The 21,257-nt window shown below is 38.0% G+C and overlaps 1 protein-coding gene across 11 annotated transcripts in view; it reads left to right on the top strand.

The window, feature by feature from the left end:
- Positions 1-21,257, top strand: part of LOC135194971 (ataxin-2 homolog) — a 182,173-nt gene that overhangs the window by 138,707 nt on the left and 22,209 nt on the right. For 8 of the 11 annotated variants that reach the window (XR_010310041.1, XR_010310040.1, XM_064221217.1 and 5 more), the window contains exons 2-8: positions 2,697-2,802; positions 5,396-5,600; positions 8,024-8,154; positions 9,488-9,711; positions 9,892-10,340; positions 11,603-12,570; positions 12,681-12,873. Coding sequence is in view for 9 of the 11 variants with exons in the window: in XM_064221217.1 (XP_064077287.1) it covers positions 2,697-2,802; positions 5,396-5,600; positions 8,024-8,154; positions 9,488-9,711; positions 9,892-10,340; positions 11,603-12,570; positions 12,681-12,873 (2,276 nt within the window). In the remaining 2 variants the exon portion in view is untranslated. The remainder of the gene's footprint in view (positions 1-2,696; positions 2,803-5,395; positions 5,601-8,023; positions 8,155-9,487; positions 9,712-9,891; positions 10,341-11,602; positions 12,571-12,680; positions 12,874-21,257) is intronic. The other 3 variants (XM_064221223.1, XM_064221224.1, XM_064221218.1) reach the window with 3 other exon arrangements.

The following is a 21,257-nucleotide window of genomic DNA, read 5'->3' as shown; positions in this document are numbered from 1 at the left end:
CCTAACCTTACCTAGGGTGCCATCTCCTACCTGACAGATAACAATAGGATGAGTACATGCAGAGAGAAAGGGTGTAAGAAAAAAAAGTGTACCTCACTTATGTAATGGACTGCAGTGTTTCGTACTTCCAGATAAATTGGTGTGAATTGGAAATATTTATTTGAGGGTTTTTGCATACAGATCTAACTCCAAATTGTTTTTTCAAATCGGGTACCAGAAAGAAAGCTGATAGTTTGGGTGAAGGAGAAAACTATCAACTCTAAAAATTATGCTAAAGCTTTTACTGTCTTGGAGTTTATATATTGATGATAACACTTTCATCTTACTGTACGGGTACTGTTTGGTTATATAAATAAGACCCTTTATAGCAAAAATGAAAACGGAACTACTTCAATACGTACTGTACTATGAGAGAAAACGACCATGCAAACATATACAGGGCTAACTTGATTAGTGTTCACGCTTCTGTAAGACAGATTTATTTAATTAGTAGTAGTATATAGATGTTTTGCTGTTGACATTGATATTATAAAATGAGTAAATCATCGTTATAAGCAATTTACGGTGTATTTACTTAAGAGTTACAGTTGTAGGAGGGTATTATAAGGTGCCTTTGGGGTGGGTTGGGATGATGGATTGGTTTGTATTTTTTTAACATTCGGTTGTAATGATAATTTAAGGAATATTTTTGTTTGAACCATTAAATTAGGCAGTGAACTATAAAAAGAAACATTCATGTGTATATATACATATAACAAAATACTGGAGTTTCTTTTACAACTTTAATCCATTATATGGTGAGCTACTTTCTTGTAGCTTTGACCCTGACTGAATTATGGGTGTCCAGTCCATATATGCTGCGGGTGATAGCATGCACCTGTAATATGATTAGAAAAGAGCAGGTCAGTGTGGTATTTAAACACCATTATGTAGATGTTTGGGGTAAAGACAAGTGGTTGCATTGTGGTCTGATGCAATTACCTACTAAAATCCCAGGTGTGGTTGACATGGTCAGTTGTGAGTCACAAGTTGCTTGTGTGTGTTGGTTGGGTTGCTCTTGCAGTGACTTTGTGAATTCAGTTGTTTGTAAACTCCAAAGTCAGTAGCTTTGCTTTTTTTCATGTGGCTAAAAATTTGTACCTTTGGAGAAACTCCAGTAATCCCCATCACATTGATCTTCAGTTGGGGGTTTAATGCTGTCATTGCACCTCACATGGTGTACTTGAGGTGTTCCAGTGCTAAAAGGTGTTTGCTTGGTCCCTTCATCCCTTAATTGCCTCTTCTTTGGAACCTATAACCGTACCTCCATTCTCACCTCCTTTCTCCCATCTTGCAGTATATTGCTTCTTAGTGCAACTGGGGGTTTTCTCCTGTATTTAGTTTTTAGGTCTTAATACTTCATCTCACTTAATATTAAGCGCTCTCTTATTCTTATCAACACTGAATAGCTGAAATTCTAATTCCAAAGGTGAAAGCTATTCATACGAAACAAGCCCACGGTCCATTGACTAGAAATTCAAGCTTCCAAGAAAAATGGTGTTCATTCAAAAGAATAAAGATGGTAATGTGAAATACAGAAAGAAAGAAGATATCTCTTATTAAAAAAGAAAATTTAAATTAAGTTCATAAGTAGATAAATATGTAAGTAAATTACATACTTAATAAAAATACAAGGAGAATTGTATTAGTGTATTAAAGTACCCAAGGAGAATTTTATTAAGGTAGAAATGCATTGCTTCTTCGCTTGGTTTTTGAAGTTCAGTTGCACAACATCCTCTAGGAGACTTTTCCACAGTCCAACAGCAAGTGTCCCAGTGCTATACATTATACCTGTATTTCGTGAATCATTCGTTCATTCATTGTAGGTTTGCATTGAAAAATGAACACAATACATTACATTAGAGAACATGTTTTGGTAGAATACTCTGTGAAATGTTTAGTATTCATATAGGATCATCATCATATTGATACATGCACAAAATCATGCTTCCTCTGGATGAAACTGTCATAGGAACAAGGCCTTTTTGACCATAGAATTGAAGGCTGGATATCTTAAACTATAATAGTTGAAGGCTAAGAAAGTATAACAGAGGTGTTATGTATGTAGCATTTATATCATATCTGAAGAAATGCTAAAGATGCTTTCAGTTAAATGGGCTTTTGTTTGTGACATCATCAGCCTCTATTTCATTCTGAAAAAGAAGTGCGTGTTACTGTAATCAGCCAGTCAAGGCCATCATTAAAATTCTCTTCATCGAGATGTTTAATACTGGCAACAAATTTGTAAATGCTAATAGTAACTACAGTATATTGATATTTTAGGGAAATTAGTTACCGGAGCTGTTGTTGGTTTACTTCGAGATTGCAGATCCTTGTACCAGGATTCAATACACTAGACATACTGAGTGATAGGAAGTCTTTTCTCTGGATGGCCTTTTTAGCAAACATAACACCCCAACTGTGTTGTTTTTGAAACATGATGTTCCTGTTGTGTGTTGCTTGCTTTTCCTTTGTCTTGTTTGGTATCCCAAACATTTTATCATTTTCCCAGACTCAAAAAGCCTAATTGATTTTTTTTTTTTTAATTTGAGATCCATTAATGTAGATCATGCTTTTTTTTATGGTTCAAGCCTGTGAAATCTTAATCAATTTGAAGGTGTGGTAGTAATTTTCAAATTCTTTATGTTCATTTTCAGAGGTGGCCGTGGAAAAGGTGTAGACAGGCAAATACCTACTGATGGCGTTTACACGAACCACCGTTTCATGCAGTCGGTTGGCGCTTTAGTAGGCCTCCCAGTTTTGGTGAGTTAGCAAACATAAGGTTTTATGTATTGTCAGAAATTCATGATGCGAATGGTTGCTTTGTAGAAGCCCTGCTAGCTGTTTGCAATAAACGGAAGGTTTTTGAGAATGCAAGGCAAGTGTGGCAGATTTAGTACCAAAGTATGGCAAGGATATGGATGATTGTCTTTTGGTTTGTTTTTGTTGACCAGATATATTTGAAACCTTACATGATGTGTGTATGAGTTAAATGTGGAGTATAAAGGTGATGAACAGCCAGCATTAAATAAGAGAGAGATGTTTTGGAAACAGATTTTTATCAGCTGACATATGCTGCTGTGGTTGATAAAACTTCCATAAATAGATGTAGTTTGATATGCAAAATGGTGAAGCATGTAAGTAAATATTTTTAATGTAATACAGTAGTTTATTACCAGTGTATCTAAATGCAGTCTTGAATAATCCATTTCAGATAAGGTTAATCTTGGTGAAAGAGTTGGTAGTTTTTGGTATTGCAGATGCCATTTTAAGTGCTCGAACATGATGTGCCACAAATGTAAAATTCCACAAAGCTGTGAAAAGCTTCCTAGATTTGCAGATGATATCTTTAGGATTTTGTATTATTATATTAGAATTTTTTATGAAAAGTTGTAATATGTCATAATAGAATTACTAATAGTCTTAATCAGCATATACAGTGATTTTATTTTTATAGCAAGTTCAGTTAGCTTGCCGCAATCCTGCAATATGTGAGAGTGAGTGAGTGAGTGAGTGTATGTAAGTGTAAGATGGTACAATCCAAATATTGCACATATTGATTGTGTAGTACTTCAAAAGAACTGAGGTGACAGGCAGAGCATAATTCTGTCTGGAAACCTGTCAACATGTCATTCAATATTGCCATGCATTGTATTATTGCAAAATTTACTTATATTTTATATGTACTTTTATACTAACATTTACATACACAGTTTCCACTGAACACTTGGGATGTACAATGTTCAGCATAATTCAAGAGTCAGTCTGGAAAGTTCTCCCATCTCACAATGTGTACACACCTAGCAGATCACACCCACATTGAACACGCCTCAGTGGCGTGGTTGGTATGGTGCTGGGGTTCCACCTTGTTGGTCGCGGTTTCGATTCTCGGCCATTCCATCGAGGAGTGAGAGATGTGTATTTCTGGTGATAGAAGTTCACTCTCGATGTGGTTCGGAAGTCATGTAAAGCCGTTGGCCCCGTTGCTGAATAACCACTGGTTCCATGCAATGTAAAAACACCATACAAACAAACAAACACACCCACATTGAGAACACCCAGAGAAAGAAAGAAAGAAAACAAAAAGAGGGAAAATATGAATAAAATTGGGCAAACTAACCCGGTTTTAAAACAGATAGAAAGTAATTACGTCCTATCTCAAAGGCGGTAGGAAATTAAATGACGGGTCACGGAATGCCAAGGGGATTCTGGGTACTACAATACCCTGTGACCTGGTATAGATGTCAATAGTCGCTGGATCTCTCAAGTTTGTTATTCATTCTATCGGTTTCCAGCTTGGCACTAGTATTATCCTAATGTTAAGACCTCAGGTTTGTTAAGATATGAAAAATACAAATTGGTTAAAAATTTGTCATTTTGGTTCAATAACCTAGATGTTTTTGTTTGGTCAAGAAATCACAATAGGTTGTCTTATCTATTGGGAGGGGAGGGTCTGCATGGTGATGCATTCTATACTACTTTCTGAAAGACTGCTTACTTAGTACATACCTTAGTTTTACACTCCCCATGGTGTCATTGGTGCCAGGAGTTGTGACTTTTCACCTTTTATCCCCATCTAAATTCTCATTCATATCATGACGTAGGCTTTCACACCTTGGAGATAAAACGGAGCATTTCCTCACTCCAAAATATAACAGTTTAGGTAATGTTTTATTGATGGGGTTGTGATGAAGCAAACTGTTTAGGATATTTATGTTTTTCAATTTTAAAACCAATGATCACAAAGGGATTACCCTTCTCCCATCACCAGAAGCCTGCATCTTTTCTCCACAGAAAAGTGAAGCTTGAACAGAGTTAGTACTTATATGTAGGCAAAAACACATGCGGGAGAGATTCATAGGTCTTATGTAAGTCAAGCCTCATGAAACTGGGATTTCTGCATCCATGGAAGTAGGATATTATTTGTGGGTCATGACAGTTAAACCGAGGCTGAAATGTAAATTAGCAAAGCAGTGTCTTTTAAGTCGCTTCCTCAAGAAAGGGAGCTTAACACAATACTGGAAGGATATATACTTTATATGATATGGTGCAGCCTGTTGTTTTAGAACATCAGTTGTATATGATTCTTGATACAGGAACCACAAGTACCAAATTTTGTTGCAAGTATAACTTGCTTCAACATTGACCACTAATGATCTGATGCCAGGTAGCCTTTAACACACACACACACACACCCCCCTACCTACCTCTGGACAAATTGATGCAACTGTATTGAATGAGTGAATTTTTTTTTTACTATTGTACAGCATATAAAATTAGTTTTGAAATATTTGGTTCGTATATTGCTATTTTTTGTTCAATAGTACATTCATGTCTTTAATTATTTTTTTAACAGATTCAAACAAAAACCAATGACACTATTGAAGGTGTGTTTACAACATTTAGTCCCAATTTTGACCTGGTGTTAGACATGGCACACCCAGTCACCAGGTCTGATTCCACCATCAACCCTGAGACCATCAAACGGAAGATGATTTTCTCTTCTAGTGATATTGTAACTATAAAAGTCAACAATGTGGATCTAGATTATGCTACCAAAGGTAAGCAGTAAATGTAGATACTTTTGTCTGGGAAGGTAGTGTTGACCTCACATTATGATAGGAGCCAGCATTGTATTTATGTTGTGCAGGTCAGGGTATGTTCTTTTATTTGCAGTTAACTCAGTCGATAACCTGAAGAATGCTGGTGTAATGGACACAGTGGTAATTGCTGTAAGCATCAACATAAAGTCAGAACTTATTCTCTGCCTCTTTGTTTCAGTAATAGAATGTCACGTACATGAAAGGTTTAATTACTCCGCTTGAATGTCAGAGTATCTTAGGATTAGTGGACAGTCTTTTTAACTAACTAGGTAGAAATTTACTAGTTGTACTGGTGTTGTGATATGTGAATTAAAGCACTTAAGAGAACTGGAAAGGTGATATAATTAGTAGCTATTTTATGTTAGTGCTGTACTATGTCTTTGGGAATTAGCTAATATAGAAACTACTGTTTGTTTGTTGGATCGCATTTCTTTTTAATACCACATATAACATAACTTTCAGTTTTAGAAATCTCATTACAAAATTATTAATATCTGACTGTCATGGCCTTAAAGTGAGGTGGTATCCTAGCCTGCACAGCATTTTGAATGTAGTGCTACAATAGTGTGTGTTTAGCTTCCTTCCAAGACAAAAACAAAAATATTTTATGTTCATATACTTCTCCATGGTTTTGTTTAGTTCTCTATTTTCTTTTTGTGATACGGGAGCTTTTTAAATATAATTTTTCTTAGAACTTTTTTTTTTTTTAAGGAGGTTAGTAGTCAGCGGTAGTGATGTTTGTTACTGGTTAGTCATAAGTATGAGTTACAACCTAATGTAATTGATGTGCGTTGTAACAGATTTGTAGAAATGTTTGGAGGATACATCTGAATATTTTTGCTTTACCCTTTGAAGGTTCAAATGATGAAAATTAGTTGGTATGTAGCTTAAAGTATTCTTGTATTCCGTCACTTGTCATGAGTTCTGTCGAGGAGAAGCCAGTGTGTTTTGATTTCTTTAATCATTTCAGTTCGATCCAAGGTAAATAATTCAGTTAGGAGAATATTTTTATTAGGCAATGATATGATCTTATGAAGAACAATTTTAACAGAAGAACGTTGTAGTTCATTGATAGTCAAATTTCCCTGCTTCATGTCGGTCACTTATTCCTTGACTTAATAAAGTCCATTGTAAATAAAATCATATACATAGGGAGATCCTTTTAAGTGATACAGAAGTTTTGTTTAGTGTGCTGGGTATTTAGTATTCTTAGCTGCTCCCAATTCTGTATCACGTTAATGTGGAGTATGCAGTAGCAACTATGTTAATGTATGTTAGACTTGTTTGGATGGAGCTAGGGGAAACTTTTTGTATATTTTGGTCATATAGGCTAAAACTTTGAAATTTCTTATGCATATTAATTTCTTTGTATTTTATTTTTATGGTGGCCAGTATATTATTATATTTTCTTTACCTGTTTTTTAAATGGACAGACTGAGTTACATCCCACCATAGGTAGGCTTAGTAGAAATGAAATATTTGGGTAGGATGAAGCTCCTTTCTTTTTTTCTTTCTTTTTTTTTATCCATAAACTATATACATGTTCACACACCCACGTAATCAATGTTACTAGCTTGACTTCGTAAGTGGGCAAAGAGAAGTTTACCCAAAAGCATTAGTCCAGGACCAGTTAACAGATGGAATTGCAACTTGGAGATGAGATGTCAGTTCAAAACTGATTACTTATACATAATATTTGGCACACCCAGTCTTTGAGTGGGTTGAAAGTTAAGGCGATGTCATCAGCTCTTATATGATTATTTTGATAATGGACTATATATAGAAAACTCTTACTATGATATGCATTTGCTTGAAGTGTTAGCTTACAGAACATAATGAAAAGCACCCCAACAGTTTCTGGTACGTATAAGATTTGTTGTTCTCTGTTTGGCGTTTACATGTCTTGAATTACTTCTAGTGACTCAAGGCACGTAGAATTTAGATCGCATAGAGTTTCCTTTTGTTTATGCATCATCAGTATGACATATAGCATTTGGGTTCAGTATTTTACTCATCATTTATACTGAGTAATTTCATAAGTAAATTACAGCTATTGTTATGCTTGGGTTTTCCCTTATGTCATATGTAAGTGATCAGCTAGACTGAGTGAGTATAATTATATATATATTTTTTTCAAAATTCCATTTGTGTGGATTCCTGTGCAAATTGTATTTATATTATTACTTCTTTGACATATTTTAAACTTGCAAGTACATAGTGTGCCATATATTCTTTAGATTTTTGCAAGGATTTGAACTTTCAAGTGATGTTATTCCACCAGTGCCTGTATATACTTTTTAAGTTATATATTGCATATATTGAAATCGGTCAGCAAGAGATATTTTAAAATACTGAAAGTTTAATCTTGTTTCTTATTTCAGACGGGTTCGCAGTAGATCAGGTTATTAGTCGTTTTAACGGTCAAGTAACTGAACGACCATTAGAGCCTTGGCAAGGGGATGCCAATGCTGAGGACAATATAGCCCTTGGAGAGGAAAGCTCGGTGAGTGGGGTAGGTGGTTTGACCCCAGGTGAGGGGTCACTCAGTCATATTGCAGCACTGTTGTTCAAGATAATTGTCATGCTGATTTGACTGCTCGTCTGCTGACTAGCAGTGTTTGGTTTGGTATGATTATGATATCTTAACAAGGTCTGGTAGAGATATATTTTTTAAACTTTTTGTCTTTTGTGGGCATTTAAGTAGATTTGTCACCTTATGTTTTGTAGTTGCATGGTGAACTTATGAATATATATACAGTATAGAATTAGAGGCAACTGAATTAACTTGAGTTTCAACCAAATTATTGATACTGAGTATTGTTACTCATGCAGGAGGCCTTTTACACTATCATGTATGATTGTAAGAACTTAACTTAATCCTTGCTTTTCATTTAGTATTCTGTCTTATATATGGAGTTTTAACACTCAAAATTAAACTCCTAAGAAAGTAGGAAAGAATTATGTGCATTTAACACTTGACCTTAGCGCTTTTAGCCTAACTACCATGTTGGGGGTGAAATAATTGTATGTCACTTGAAGGATAAATTGCAACTTAGGTTACTAGTTCATAAAATTTTTGACAGCTCTAGTAATCTGGTGGTTATGCTGTTTGTAATCTGACTTTGGGAAGGATTGGGGTCTATTCATCTTCATCCACCTCATTTTAACTTTCAAGTACATGCTACTGGCAAAACCTCAAGACATTCAGGGCACAGATCTAGTCTAGGCAGCAGTTAGGCACCATTCCACTCCTCATGTAACTTTCACCAAAAAAAGATTCAGTTTTGCCCTTACTTTAATAGTGACATGTCACACCGTGAAAAGAGCTTTACTGTTAATCATGTTCATCGTCTGAACTCTCTTTGTGTGTGTGTGTGTGTCCTATGTTCTGTTGTTCACACATTGTGGTAACTCAGAAGCATCTTTCCTCCCACTTAACTACAATTTCAGTCATTTATGCTTAATAGAGTTGTGTTTATAACACCTATGTTTTTTATAACATATATTTTTTATACCAAACATGAATAATATAGGGAGTGCCATCCTTAGGCTTTTTATTTTCTAAATGATTTTCATAGGAATAGAAAATTAAATACCTTGAGTAAATGCATTATTGCCTTCTCAAGTGATGCAACCTATAGTCAGTTCATTTTCTCTTGATTGCCAATTATTTATTTAGGTTCTACCAATAGGTATGGTAGAATATCTAAGGCTTAAGTAGAGCACACACAATTATACTTATTATTTTGAAGATATAGTTTATACAGTGAGTAGTTTTTGAGTATATTGAGAAATTATTAGCGTATCATTTACAACTCTACGTTTAATATACTTTGACATTACAGAATGGGTGGGATGTCGATGATATGTTTCGTAAAAATGAAGAAAAATACGGTGTGACAACTTCTTACACGCCTGAAATGGAAGGATACACTACCCCTTTGAATAGGCGTAATACTCGTGAATATAGAGAAAGAGAAGCTAAGGCACAAAGAATTGCAGCAGAGATCATGAGCTCTCCAGCCACACAGGTGCGATCAGAAGCAGAGAATGGAGACGAGGAAGATAGGTAAGTCAGAAACTTTGGTCTAAGACATCATTTACAATAAAAAGCAACACTAAGAATACTGAAATAGTTATTGCACAGGTATGTAATGTTTATAGTACTCTCAACAATCTGTGAGTTTTAAAAAGCATCCATTAATGTAGATTTTGGCAGAGAGTCACTTAGTACTTAATTTATCCACAGGTATTCAGCTGTTTTAAGGCCTGCTGATCAGGCAGCAAGTGGTGGAGGTGGTGGTGGAGGCGGTGGTGGTGGCGGGGGAGGAGGAGGAGGAGGAGGAGGAGGTAGTGCTTCCAAGTATGTTCCCCCAATGCTGAGAAAGAAGAATCAGAACACTGGGAAATTGATGCGTTTAACTTCTCCTCCTGGTCCGGGTAGCCGTTACAGTGGCTCTAATCCGACGACACCAACCTCGCCTTCATGCACTGGACCACCACCAGTGTCCTCAGGTAGTCACAGTCCCATTGGGGGTCCCAATGGCCCAGGGGGAGCCTCTCCTGGATATCCCCCTCAACAGGGGCCGCCACCAACCCACAGCCCCTCACCAGCTGCTAATCCACCACTCCACCGTCATAATTCCCATTCACACCCTAATGACTCGAAGGTTAATGGAGATGCCAAAGGGTCTTATGGTGAGTAACTAATGTTCTTGTGTAAATTAATTTAGGATGATAAGAGAAATATGCTATTGTTTGTATAATGGTACCACATTACTTGCATGGGATTCAAAGGAGGAATTTAAAACACTTGACAAGATGAGGTTTGCGGTTTGGGCTCCCAGTAAGTAATGAAGGAGACCCAAGGCCCGGCAGTATAGTCTGCGTACTATTTTAGACCCAATCATGCAAAACTCTGCCTAATTTATTCTTCCCTTCCTTTTACTGAAGTGTTATTTTGTTGAGGGTTTTAAGGAAGGTCTTGTAAGCTCTTCATTAATGAATGCAGTAATACAGGTTGGAATAATATCTGGAAAGAGTACCAGTATGCATTTCATGGCAGTACGTATGTGCCTTTGTTTTCCGATTTTATACAGAGCAAGTGTTGTTCACTCAGTATGGCCTAGAAAAATTTGAAATCCTTTCACTGTCCTCATGTTGTAAGTTACTTAAGCTTTGGTTATGTAATGTCATTGGTTGTTACTTTGGGGAAATGTATAGTGCAGTAAATTTACTGATAAACAATTATAGTAATCACATTTTATCAAGGGATATTATTTATTTATAACTGAGTAAATTATTGAGCTCCAATGCAAGAACAGGAAGTAAATAGATGATCGATCATACAATTGTTTACTGAAGCTATGATTTACTTGTGACAAAAAAGTTGAGTGTGTGTACTTAAAAAGTCTGTGGTATTCAATACTGTATTAGTGAGAGCTCATATGTCATTAATACTGCAGTGAAAATCATTGAATTTACATGCATGTGTTCAGAGTTCACATGTCAGTCACATGTACCCCAGTTAAATGTCACTTTTGAAAGCAATCCAGGGATTGTCTGTATACTCTCATTAGTATGGTGTGTAATGTTATCTAACTCGCCCCTTAATGTCTTGAGTGTAATTGTGCTAATTAGTCAGCATAGCTCAAAACATAATTGCCCAATATTTCAGCCATGATATACATGTTAATATCTTGTGTTTTGAATAGTCAAATTTCATAAGTTTTGTATACCTTTGCACAAAAAAAAAGCAATATTTCTGAAATGTCTTATGCCCTGCATGTGCACACCGATTATCATTGCAATAAAGCCCATAGCTGTTTCATATAGTTTTAGATGTAGATAAATTTTCCAGAAATTTTTCTTTGCCTTGCTTATCATTATAGTATCAGGTATCTGTATGTGATATTTACAATGATGAGAAAATTAAAGCTTGATTTCGGTTGCTTTTACAGATCGGCGAAATCATCACGATAATTCACTAAATGACCCTGCTAGAGAAAATCACCACAATGACACTTGTAGCAAGCCGGACCACCATAGCCGTCAGCACCACAATGAAGGCCCGCCTCAGAAAGGCCAGCAGAAACCCCCTCCAGCTCAGCACCAGCAGCACCAAGGTCACATGCCTCCCATGGGCCAGGGGGATCATCGCAAGCAAGAACCCCGGGAGCAGCGGGAGCCGAGGAAGCAGCGTACGAACAAAGAGGAGCAGATTGCGGATCTGAAGAAGTTCAGCCAAGATTTCAAGCTTTCAGAGCAGGCTGAGAAAAAAGCACAAAGCCAACAACACCATCCAGCGGCTCCACAACAGCAGCTGCAGCAGCAATCGGAACCACAGCAGCCACCTCCGCAAGTATCGCAACAGCAACCACAACCTCCACAGCAGCAGCAGCAGCAGCAGCAACCCCCACAGCAACAACAACAGCAACAGCAGCAGCAGCAGCCATCCCCACCCCAGCATGTCCAGCAACCACCCCCTCAACCCCGACAGCAAGCACCTGTGCAGCCACAGCCACAGTCTCTCCCCCAGCCACAGCAGCAACCACCACCACCTTCACAACCACCACAACAGCAGGCACCTCCCCAACAACCACCTCCGCCTCAGCAGCCTCTACCTCCCCAGCCCCAGCAACAGCAACCATCTCCTCAGCAACCACAGCAGCAACCACACATGGCCCCACAACCTCCACAGCAAAGACAAACCCCTCCAGTTTCTACACCTGTGCCTCAGGGTCCTCCGCAGAGTGTTGCTCCAACTTCGCATCACCCTCAGAACACTCCTGCCATGACTATGAGCCCTGTGCCAGAAGTGAGCAAAGCACATGAGGAACCCGACAAGATGTCTACTGTTACCAATTCGAAGTTGAATCCCAATGCCAAGGAATTTATTTTTAATCCCAATGCCAAACCATTTAGTCCCGTAAGTATAAAACTGTTCATTTTGATTTTTTTTTTTTTTTTTTGACATATTTTTTTGTGTTTTGTCTGTATCATGTGTGTGAACTTTGTCAAACAATGGTTTTTTCACAGAGATCACCAAGCACAACAACACCACCAAGGCCTCACACACCGCAAACACCCCAAATTCCTACAAACCAACCCCCGCAGATGCCTGGCGGAGCTCCTTCTGTTGGTTTCCAGCAAGCCGCTATGGTGTCTGCTTATGTGATGGCCTCCCAGCCTTACCCAACGCAGCATCAGCCTCCAAGATTTACTAAGAGACGTATGGCATTTTTTATTCTATATTAATATTGAAAAACATTGCATGGTGGTGTTAGTATTTTTTTGATAGTATTTATGCACAATTGCTTACAAAAGCACTAGTTTTTATACAAATTGCTATTTGTGTATTAAGTAAATGGTTTACTTCGCCCAATAAGATTTATAATAAATCGGCATTATTTGTAAGAAGACGGCCACGTTTAACATGAAGTGGGATAGATGAAGGCCTGGACTTGGTGATAATTCAGGTAGTGTGTTGCATACATGAAAGTGGTAAAGAGAACTCATTACATATCTTATCCATAAAGGTTATTCTAATATAAAAACCATCTAGTTCATGGATTAAGTATATCTTAGTTTAACCAGACCATTGAGCTGATTAACAGCTCTCCTAGTTTTGGCCTGAAGGATTAGAATTTTTTATGTGGCTAGGAACCAATTGGTTACTAGCAATGGGACCTACAGCTTATTATGGGATCCGAACATTATATTGAAAAATTAATTTCTAATCGCCAGAAATAAATTTCTCTGGTTCTACATTGTCAGCGGCGAGGAGCAAACTTAGGCTACCAGATTGATAGACGACCATGCAACCCACTCGTCCAGTGAGGAACTGTTTAGTTCATGAAAACTCATTAAATGCAGAAATGCTTTGCTGTATGAAACTACTCCAGTTAAGCTGATTTTAAAGATCTTAAATTATAAGATCCACAGCAAATGTCCAATTTGCACTCTGTTGGCTTAAAAAGGAAAAGTCATTAATTCTCGGTGACTCCTGTGGCATTGCTTAGGCTGCTCTACTTCCCAGGATTATCACAGTTTTTCTTTAGCCTTTGCTTCACTTTGGGCTTAGTGTTTGGTGCACTTGTTGCTGCTAACGTAGCATCTTTTCAGTTGTTGGCTTGTCTGTAGCTGCTGTGCTACCTATGTACAAGTTTTTAGTAAATTCGTCAGTCATTGGATTTTTTAAAGTCAATATTTTGCTTGGTTTGATCTGTTTTTGTTTTGAGTTAACATAGGATCCTTGTAGAGTAGGTTATGCTCTTTTCTTATTCTCTATCATTTACTCTAAATTTGTACCCATTTTTTGTTTTTGTTTTAGTACACCGTACCAGTTACCTTATGCTCTTTGTTTCTGTCTTAGCTGATCAGTAGAGCATGTTATTTTTTTTACCTTGTTTTCTATAATTTTTGTATTTTTTACACTTTTGACAGTATTGGTGATTTTACTTGAGTAACTTACTAAGTAATTACATAGCTATAAGTTTCACTTAGAAGGCAGCTTGAAATTCAAAATTTCACGGGTAACGCTTCAAAACCTTGTGTAGGCGACAGTCCAGACCACTAGCGGGAGAATAGTAACGACAATAAGCAGAAAATTCAGTTTTGTTCCTGCCGTCATGTTATAAACACCTGTGATGGTTCATTATTTTCCAGTTGTTTAACTGGATTTTATTGGTGTGCATCCCACTGGAATGTATATTTAGTAACCTTCATGGAATCTCAAGATGAGTTCTGTCTTGTTTTGTTATCATTTAGTTGATGCGGAAACTAAGCTTTTGTTTATTGCACGCCAATATAATTCTCAAAAGTTACAACTTAATTTTAGGCTTAACTTTACATTTTTTTGTTTACCAGGATTAATTGTAAATCCTTGGTTTATAGTTTTGCCTTATTATTATTAATTTCTCTTAAGAGTGTTTTTTGAGTATAATGCTCGAAAACTGTTTTTGGCTTTTAAGTGATCTTCAAATGTTTCATCATTCTTTTAGGCAAAAAGCTAGACTACTTACACTCTGGAGAATAAATCTTGTATCTTACATTAGCCAACCATTAGCAAAAATTTTACATAGGTGATGTTTACAGGCAAAATTTCGTTGAATTGCCGTAAAAGTAATTCATAAATATTCATAATTCATAGACTACTTTGAGCCGCCGATATAGTTTTGTCCTAAAAAGTGATTATGGTATCTTAGGCTAAAAACATCAGTGATGTTTTTAGAGTAGGCTAATCACCAATGTTGTTGAATAATTGCCTTTAAAGTAATTCAGGAATGTTTGTCATTTATAGTAGACTTTCTGTGAGCCTCCGATATAATTGTGTCCTAAAAAGTAATTCTGGTATCTGCGGCCAAATTATTTTTACATTGATGATATTTATAGAGTAGGCTAGATGTCATAGTACAATAGCCTTAAAAGTTATTCATGAATGTTCGTCATTCATAGTAGACTTGTGAGCCTACGTTATAGTTTTGTCCTAAAAGTACAGGCAGCTCCCTGGTTACCGACAGGGGTTCCATTCCTGGGGCTTGACGGTAACCGAAATTCAAGTCTACGGACGCCACAACCCACCTTTCGTTGCCCTAGACTGGTTACAATGCCTTAGTGTCATGGCCAGATATTTTACCCTAATATGTAACAACTGTAATGAAAATGTAGAATTTCATTTGCCTAATCATTTACTATGGTCTGCATGATAGTTCTACAAATTTTTAATGTCAGTTTCAGTGAACTTACAGGTAAATCATGGCCTAGAATGAGAGAGAGAGAGTGAGAGAAAAAAAAGTCACCTTTCTCAGAATACTAACGTTTTCTCCATCTCTTTATTTATCATATCTTCTAGTTAATTTTTTTTTTTTTCAAAGCCAAAAGAGCATGATAAAAGTATCATTAGTAAAGTTATATAACAACTGAATGAAAACAGTTGTTTTGCTACAATAACCGAACTGAATCTGATAACAATAATGTTTTCTTGCATTTCGGCCCTCGTACAGTAGTGAAAAATTTGTAGTTGTGTTACAAATTACCTTAAGTAGAACAGGACTTGTATATTTTTACATTTTATTTTTATTTAGTATGTAGAAAATATTTGCAAAGAAGAACAGTAGTACTGCTAAAGTTAAGCTGCAGTTGTAGCTGTAAGCTGAGAAAATTAATGTACACACTGCAAATAACTATAAATTATCGTGCATCAGCAACATGGATGCAACTCGACTGAAAATGATAGTGAAGAAAAAAGTATTTTAACAAAAAATACTGGTCATGAAAGAACACATTTTACTGTTGTTTTCATGCCAATAAAAGATAAATACGTAAATATCGTATTGTTATAAATAGGATGAAAAGCATGCTCCCGACACCATCTATTATAAAAAAAAAAAAAAAATCTAGTTCACAACAAGACGTATTTAAGTGATATTTCAACATAAAAGCACTTCATATAATGAAAAATAACCTTGTCCCATATAAATAGTTTCTAGAGATGATCTTCTTCTTCCCAGCTGGCTCCCATTTTTATATGGGATCACCGTTTCGGATGAGCCATTTCCATCTATTTCTACCCTGCGCTTCTGCCTCATCAATTCCCTTCTCATGTAAGTCTCCTCTCACACAGTCCTCCCATCTCTTTCTTGGTCTCCCTCCTCTTCTTCCTTGAACCTCCATCCCCACAGTATGTCTCCCAGTGTGGTCCACATCTCTCCTCAACAGGTATCCATACCATCTCAGCCTCCCCTCCTGCACCTTCTTTGATATTTCCACCACCTTAGTCAACCCCCTTATGTAGTCATTTCTGATCCTATCCTGTTTTGTCACCTAAGCATTCTCGTTTTTGCCACATCTATCTTCTCCTTTGTCTTTCATATGCTTGCTGTTTCCGTACCATACAGCATTGCTGTTTTTACCAACGTCTTGTGAAATTTTCTTTTTAGCCTCAGCGGTACTCTTTTTGTCACTAAGAACTCCAGAGGCTGGTCTCCAGTTGTTCCAACCTGCCTGTACCCGATGTTTTACTTCTTCCATCCTTCCTCCTGCATTAACAAAGGATCCCAAATACTTAAACTTATCAACTCTATTTGTTCTCCACCAAGCTGAATACTTTCTCTATCATCCCCCTCAATGGTGGTACACATATATTCTGTCTTAGATCTACTTATTCTCATTCCTCTGTCCTCCAGTACTTGTCTCCATCTTTCCAATTTCATTTCCAGATCTTCCCTGCTGTCTGCGCACAGAACAATATCATCCGCACACACAATATGTTCCATGGTACTTGCCTCCCTTACTTTCTCTGTTATAACATCCATCACTGTTAAATATAAATGGGCTCAGAGCCGACCCCTGGTGTAATCCTACTCTCACCTCAAAGCCCTCTTGTCTCCCCAACACTGCTCCTCACCCTGGTAAATACATTCCGGTACATCTCTTGTATCAGTCGCACATACTCCTCTGGCACCATCTTCTCCCTCAGACTCCTCCATACCTCTTGTCTCGGGACTCGGTCATAAGCCTTTTCAAGGTCAATAGATACCATATGTAGGTCCCTTTGCTTTTTTCCGAATTTCTCCATTAGTTGCCTCAGACAAAATACGTATACCATCTGTTGTTCCCCTTCCCTTCACAAATCCATCTGCACTTTACCTGTTTCTACTTCTCTTGGTCTGGAACCTATCATCCTTTCCAGTATCTTCAAAGTGTGGGACATCAATTTAATACCCCTATAATTACCACACTCTTAGACATCACCTTATCCCTTTAGAAATTATGATCAATATACTCCCATGCCACTCATTTGGTATCTTTTCCAGCTCAAGGATCTTATCATAAGATCGTACAGTATATCCACTCCGTCTCCTAATGTTTTCCATGCCTCCACAGGAATCATGTCTGGTCCAGTTGCCTTCCCATCCTTCATCTTCTTCAGTGCATTTAGTACCTCTTGCCTAGAAAACCTTATTACCATGCCAATGTTCACTTGCCCATCCTCTTTTATTAGTCTATTATTTTCTATTTAACAACTGTTCGAAATATTCTGTCCATCTCTTCACAATGTCTTCTTCCTTTCTAAGTACTACACCATCTTGATCTTTTATTTGGTTGATATGTGTAATATCTTTGGTACTCTTATTTCTAGCCTTTGATAGCTTGATCATGTTGTTTAATCCTTCCTTTGTCCCCGGCTCATTATACACATCATACGACTTTGCTTTAGCTTGGGCTACCACCTTGTTTTTCTCTCTGAACCCATGTCTGTCCGCCATTGACTGTGACTTCCCATCTTTTCTTTGCCTCCTCCGTATCTTTTATTACTTTCTCAGTGTCTTCATCCCAGCACCAACTTTCCTTTTCTTCCCATATGATACCAGATGTCTCTCCTAGCAGCAGCTTTCCATGTGTTAGTGCCCTCCATTCTTGAACATTTTCAATTCTTATATCAATATCCTCTTAAACTCTCTCTTCATATCCCCTTCCCTCACAAATTTGTACCATTTAGTTTTCCTTATCCCTTTACCTTTGATTTCTCTTTCCCTTTTTAGCTTCAAATCCATACATTGTAGTTTGTGTTGGGGGCTACATGGTCGCCTGGGATAACCTTGCAGTTCGTGACCTTCGCCAGCTTTATTATATTATACAGGAACTAGTCTATCTTGGAGCATCTTCCCCCACTCCTATATGTTATTAGGTGTTCCCTTTCCTTCTTAAAGAGTGTGTCCATTGAGGAGTGAGAGATGTGTATTTCTGGTGATAAAAGTTCACTTTCGACGTGGTTCAGAAGTCATGTAAAGCCGTTGGTCCCGTTGCTGAATAACCACTGGTTCCATGCAACATAAAAGCACCATATAAAAAAAAATCTTAAAGTTTGTGTTTACTATTGCCATGTTGAATGACAGCAAAGTCCACTACACTGTCTTTCTGGGTTTCCCCAATTCCGTGGCCCCCATGCACCCAACCAATCGCCTCATTTTTACTTCTGACATGGCCATTCAGATCTGCCCCCACTATCACCCTCTCATGTTCTTCCAGTTCTGGCATTACTCCATCCATGTCTCTCCAGAAATTTCCTTTGTCTTCTATGCAATCAACTTGTGGTGCATATGCACTTACAATATTCAGAATCTCTCACCCATAACATTCTTCAATCTGATGATACAGTCATTGTTTCTATGCACTATAATATAGCTTATATCCATCACCCAACTCTCTAGCTTTATTTCCTTCCCATTGCATTTCTTGCAAACACAGAAAGTCTACTTTCTTTTCTCTCATCAAGTCGGCCAATTCTCTGCCTCTCCAAGTCATGGACCCAATATTAAGCTGACATATACTCTAAATCCAATGTGAGCTCGCTTCTTTAGCTGCACCCGCTCCTGATGCAGTAGCCCTCGCCTTATCACAGAGTTAGATGTCTCTGTGCGTCGTTTACGGAGTACGCCCTAGTATTACCCCTTTCCATATTAAGGCTTATTCCATTTTTAGGTTTGGCACAGATTTTTACGCCCAGATGCCCTTCCTGACTTCAAGCCCTCCCTATTTATCCAGGCTTAAGACCAGCACCCATAAGGGCTTGTTTGCCACCCAGGTGCCTAGGTTGAGAGTTTCTAGAGATCTACGAGGGTTGTCTGTAAAATAAGGTTCCCAAAGATTTTTCACAATGAAAAGCACGTTTATTGGCATTGAATTAAATATTTGTTCATATACGAAACAAACCTTCGGTCTTAACATTAGGATTTACTAGTGCCAAGCTGGAAACTGGTAGAATTAAAATTAAACTTGTGCGATCCAGGGACTATTGGCATCTATACCAGGTCACGGGGCATATATACCCAGAGTGCCCTCGTCGTTGTGACCTGCTAGTTATTTTTTAACCGCCTTTAAGATAGGACGTGTTCTACATTTTTGGAAAGCTTAGACTTTTTCCCATTTTTCGACATAATCACCGTTTAGATCAATGCATATTCGTTATGTTTGCATTTGGTGAGGGTCCCTCAGCGCTTAGGTTATGTACCGGTAACCAGACAACGGACCAATCTATCAACAAAAAAATGACAAGACGTATTAAAGTCATATTTCAACTTTAAAACACTTCATATAATGAAAAATAACTTCATCTGTCCCAGTACATACATGATTGCTTCGGCAGTACATTTTGAAGACTTTTCTTGTTTCTCATGTCTCCTTTACAAGGAGGACAATCATTTAGGTTGATGCAGTTTGTGAACGCTCATCCTTATCGGCAAACCAGTAGGGGGATAGTGCCATCAGTGCACCTCATTTTGTGCAATGTAGGCATTACTTGAGGTTCTTGCAGCGTCCCTTCGGCCCCTAGCTGCAACTACTTTCATTTCTCTTACTGTACCTCTGTTCATGTTCTTTCTTCCATCTTACTGTCCACCCTCTCCTAACAATTGTTTCATAGTGCCACTGCAAGATTTTCCTCCTGTAACACCTTTAAAACGTTTTACTGTCAATTTCCGTTTCAGCGCTGAATGGCCTTGGTTGGCCCAATGCATGGCATAATGCCAAAAATTTATATAAATCAAATAAGATCTCTCTCAGCAACCAGAAGCGCTCACTTTAGCAACAATGGCGCACACTAGCGACACCGACCATCTGGCAGCAGCTTGTGCATAAGCCAAATCTCCTGTTAGTGGCTAAGCTCACATTAGCTCTCTGAACAGAGATGCCACTGGCATGAGAGCCATATCCATGTGAAAGAAGAAAATGTCAAAGAGACTGTTATCTGAAGGAAGCATGATGTTGACGAAAAAACACGAAAAGAGACAGTTGGCACATTACTTAATTTCTCTCTTAATACTAGCCCTATATGTTATACACATGCTTCTGTGCCTGGCTCCCTCACTTTGTTCCCATGCCATTGCCAGTCTTGTGTTTGAGTTAATAGAAGTTAAACTTCAAAGCGAGTGTTGTGTAGTGTAGGTGATTATCTGGCCTGCCGGTTCTCCTAGACCTGAGTCACTGACATGCTCCCCTGCATGTGGGAGAAATCATACTGAATATCCAAGGGAGACTTGGTAGTAATTACTCTGGATAGTTGCCCCTCTGTCAAACTTGTTGCATATTCCCAGGTATTGACAGACAGCCAATGGAAAGGCCTCATGGAAGTGTATGGAGGAGGTGACTATTCAGCCCTTCTTACATCCTAGACTAAAGTCCCTGTCATACTCCCCTTCATCGAGAAGAAGACATACTGGGGGTCCAAGGGATTCTGAGGGTGCTGGACCCTGAGTAGTTGCCCCTCAATTGAGCCTCTAATCTAGGTCTCAACAGACCCGCTGAAAAAGTGTCTTCATGGAGGTGTAGTGGATGTGGCAGCTATCCAGCCCATCGGATATCCTAGACCTATATTCCCTGTCATGCTCCTTTGGAGGAGACAAGCTGGCAGCCCAAGGGGTTTAGTTTCTTAGTTTTTATGATTTTGTGGCTCTTATGGATCTTTTCAAAATCATCCTTTCCACTACATGCATGTTCTCCGGTAGCTGACAGCTCCGCATAGTCTTCAGTCTGTACGAGGTCTCAATTCGTCAGGATACTCGTGTTCACATAACTATCAGAAGCCACAGGCTCTACAGCTATATGGCTATTTTA

This window comes from Macrobrachium nipponense, chromosome 15, assembly GCF_015104395.2.
Source record: "Macrobrachium nipponense isolate FS-2020 chromosome 15, ASM1510439v2, whole genome shotgun sequence".
Lineage (NCBI taxonomy): Eukaryota > Metazoa > Arthropoda > Malacostraca > Decapoda > Palaemonidae > Macrobrachium > Macrobrachium nipponense.
The sequence above is the reverse complement of the archived record's forward strand: the minus strand, read 5'-3'. Positions and strand labels throughout refer to the sequence as shown.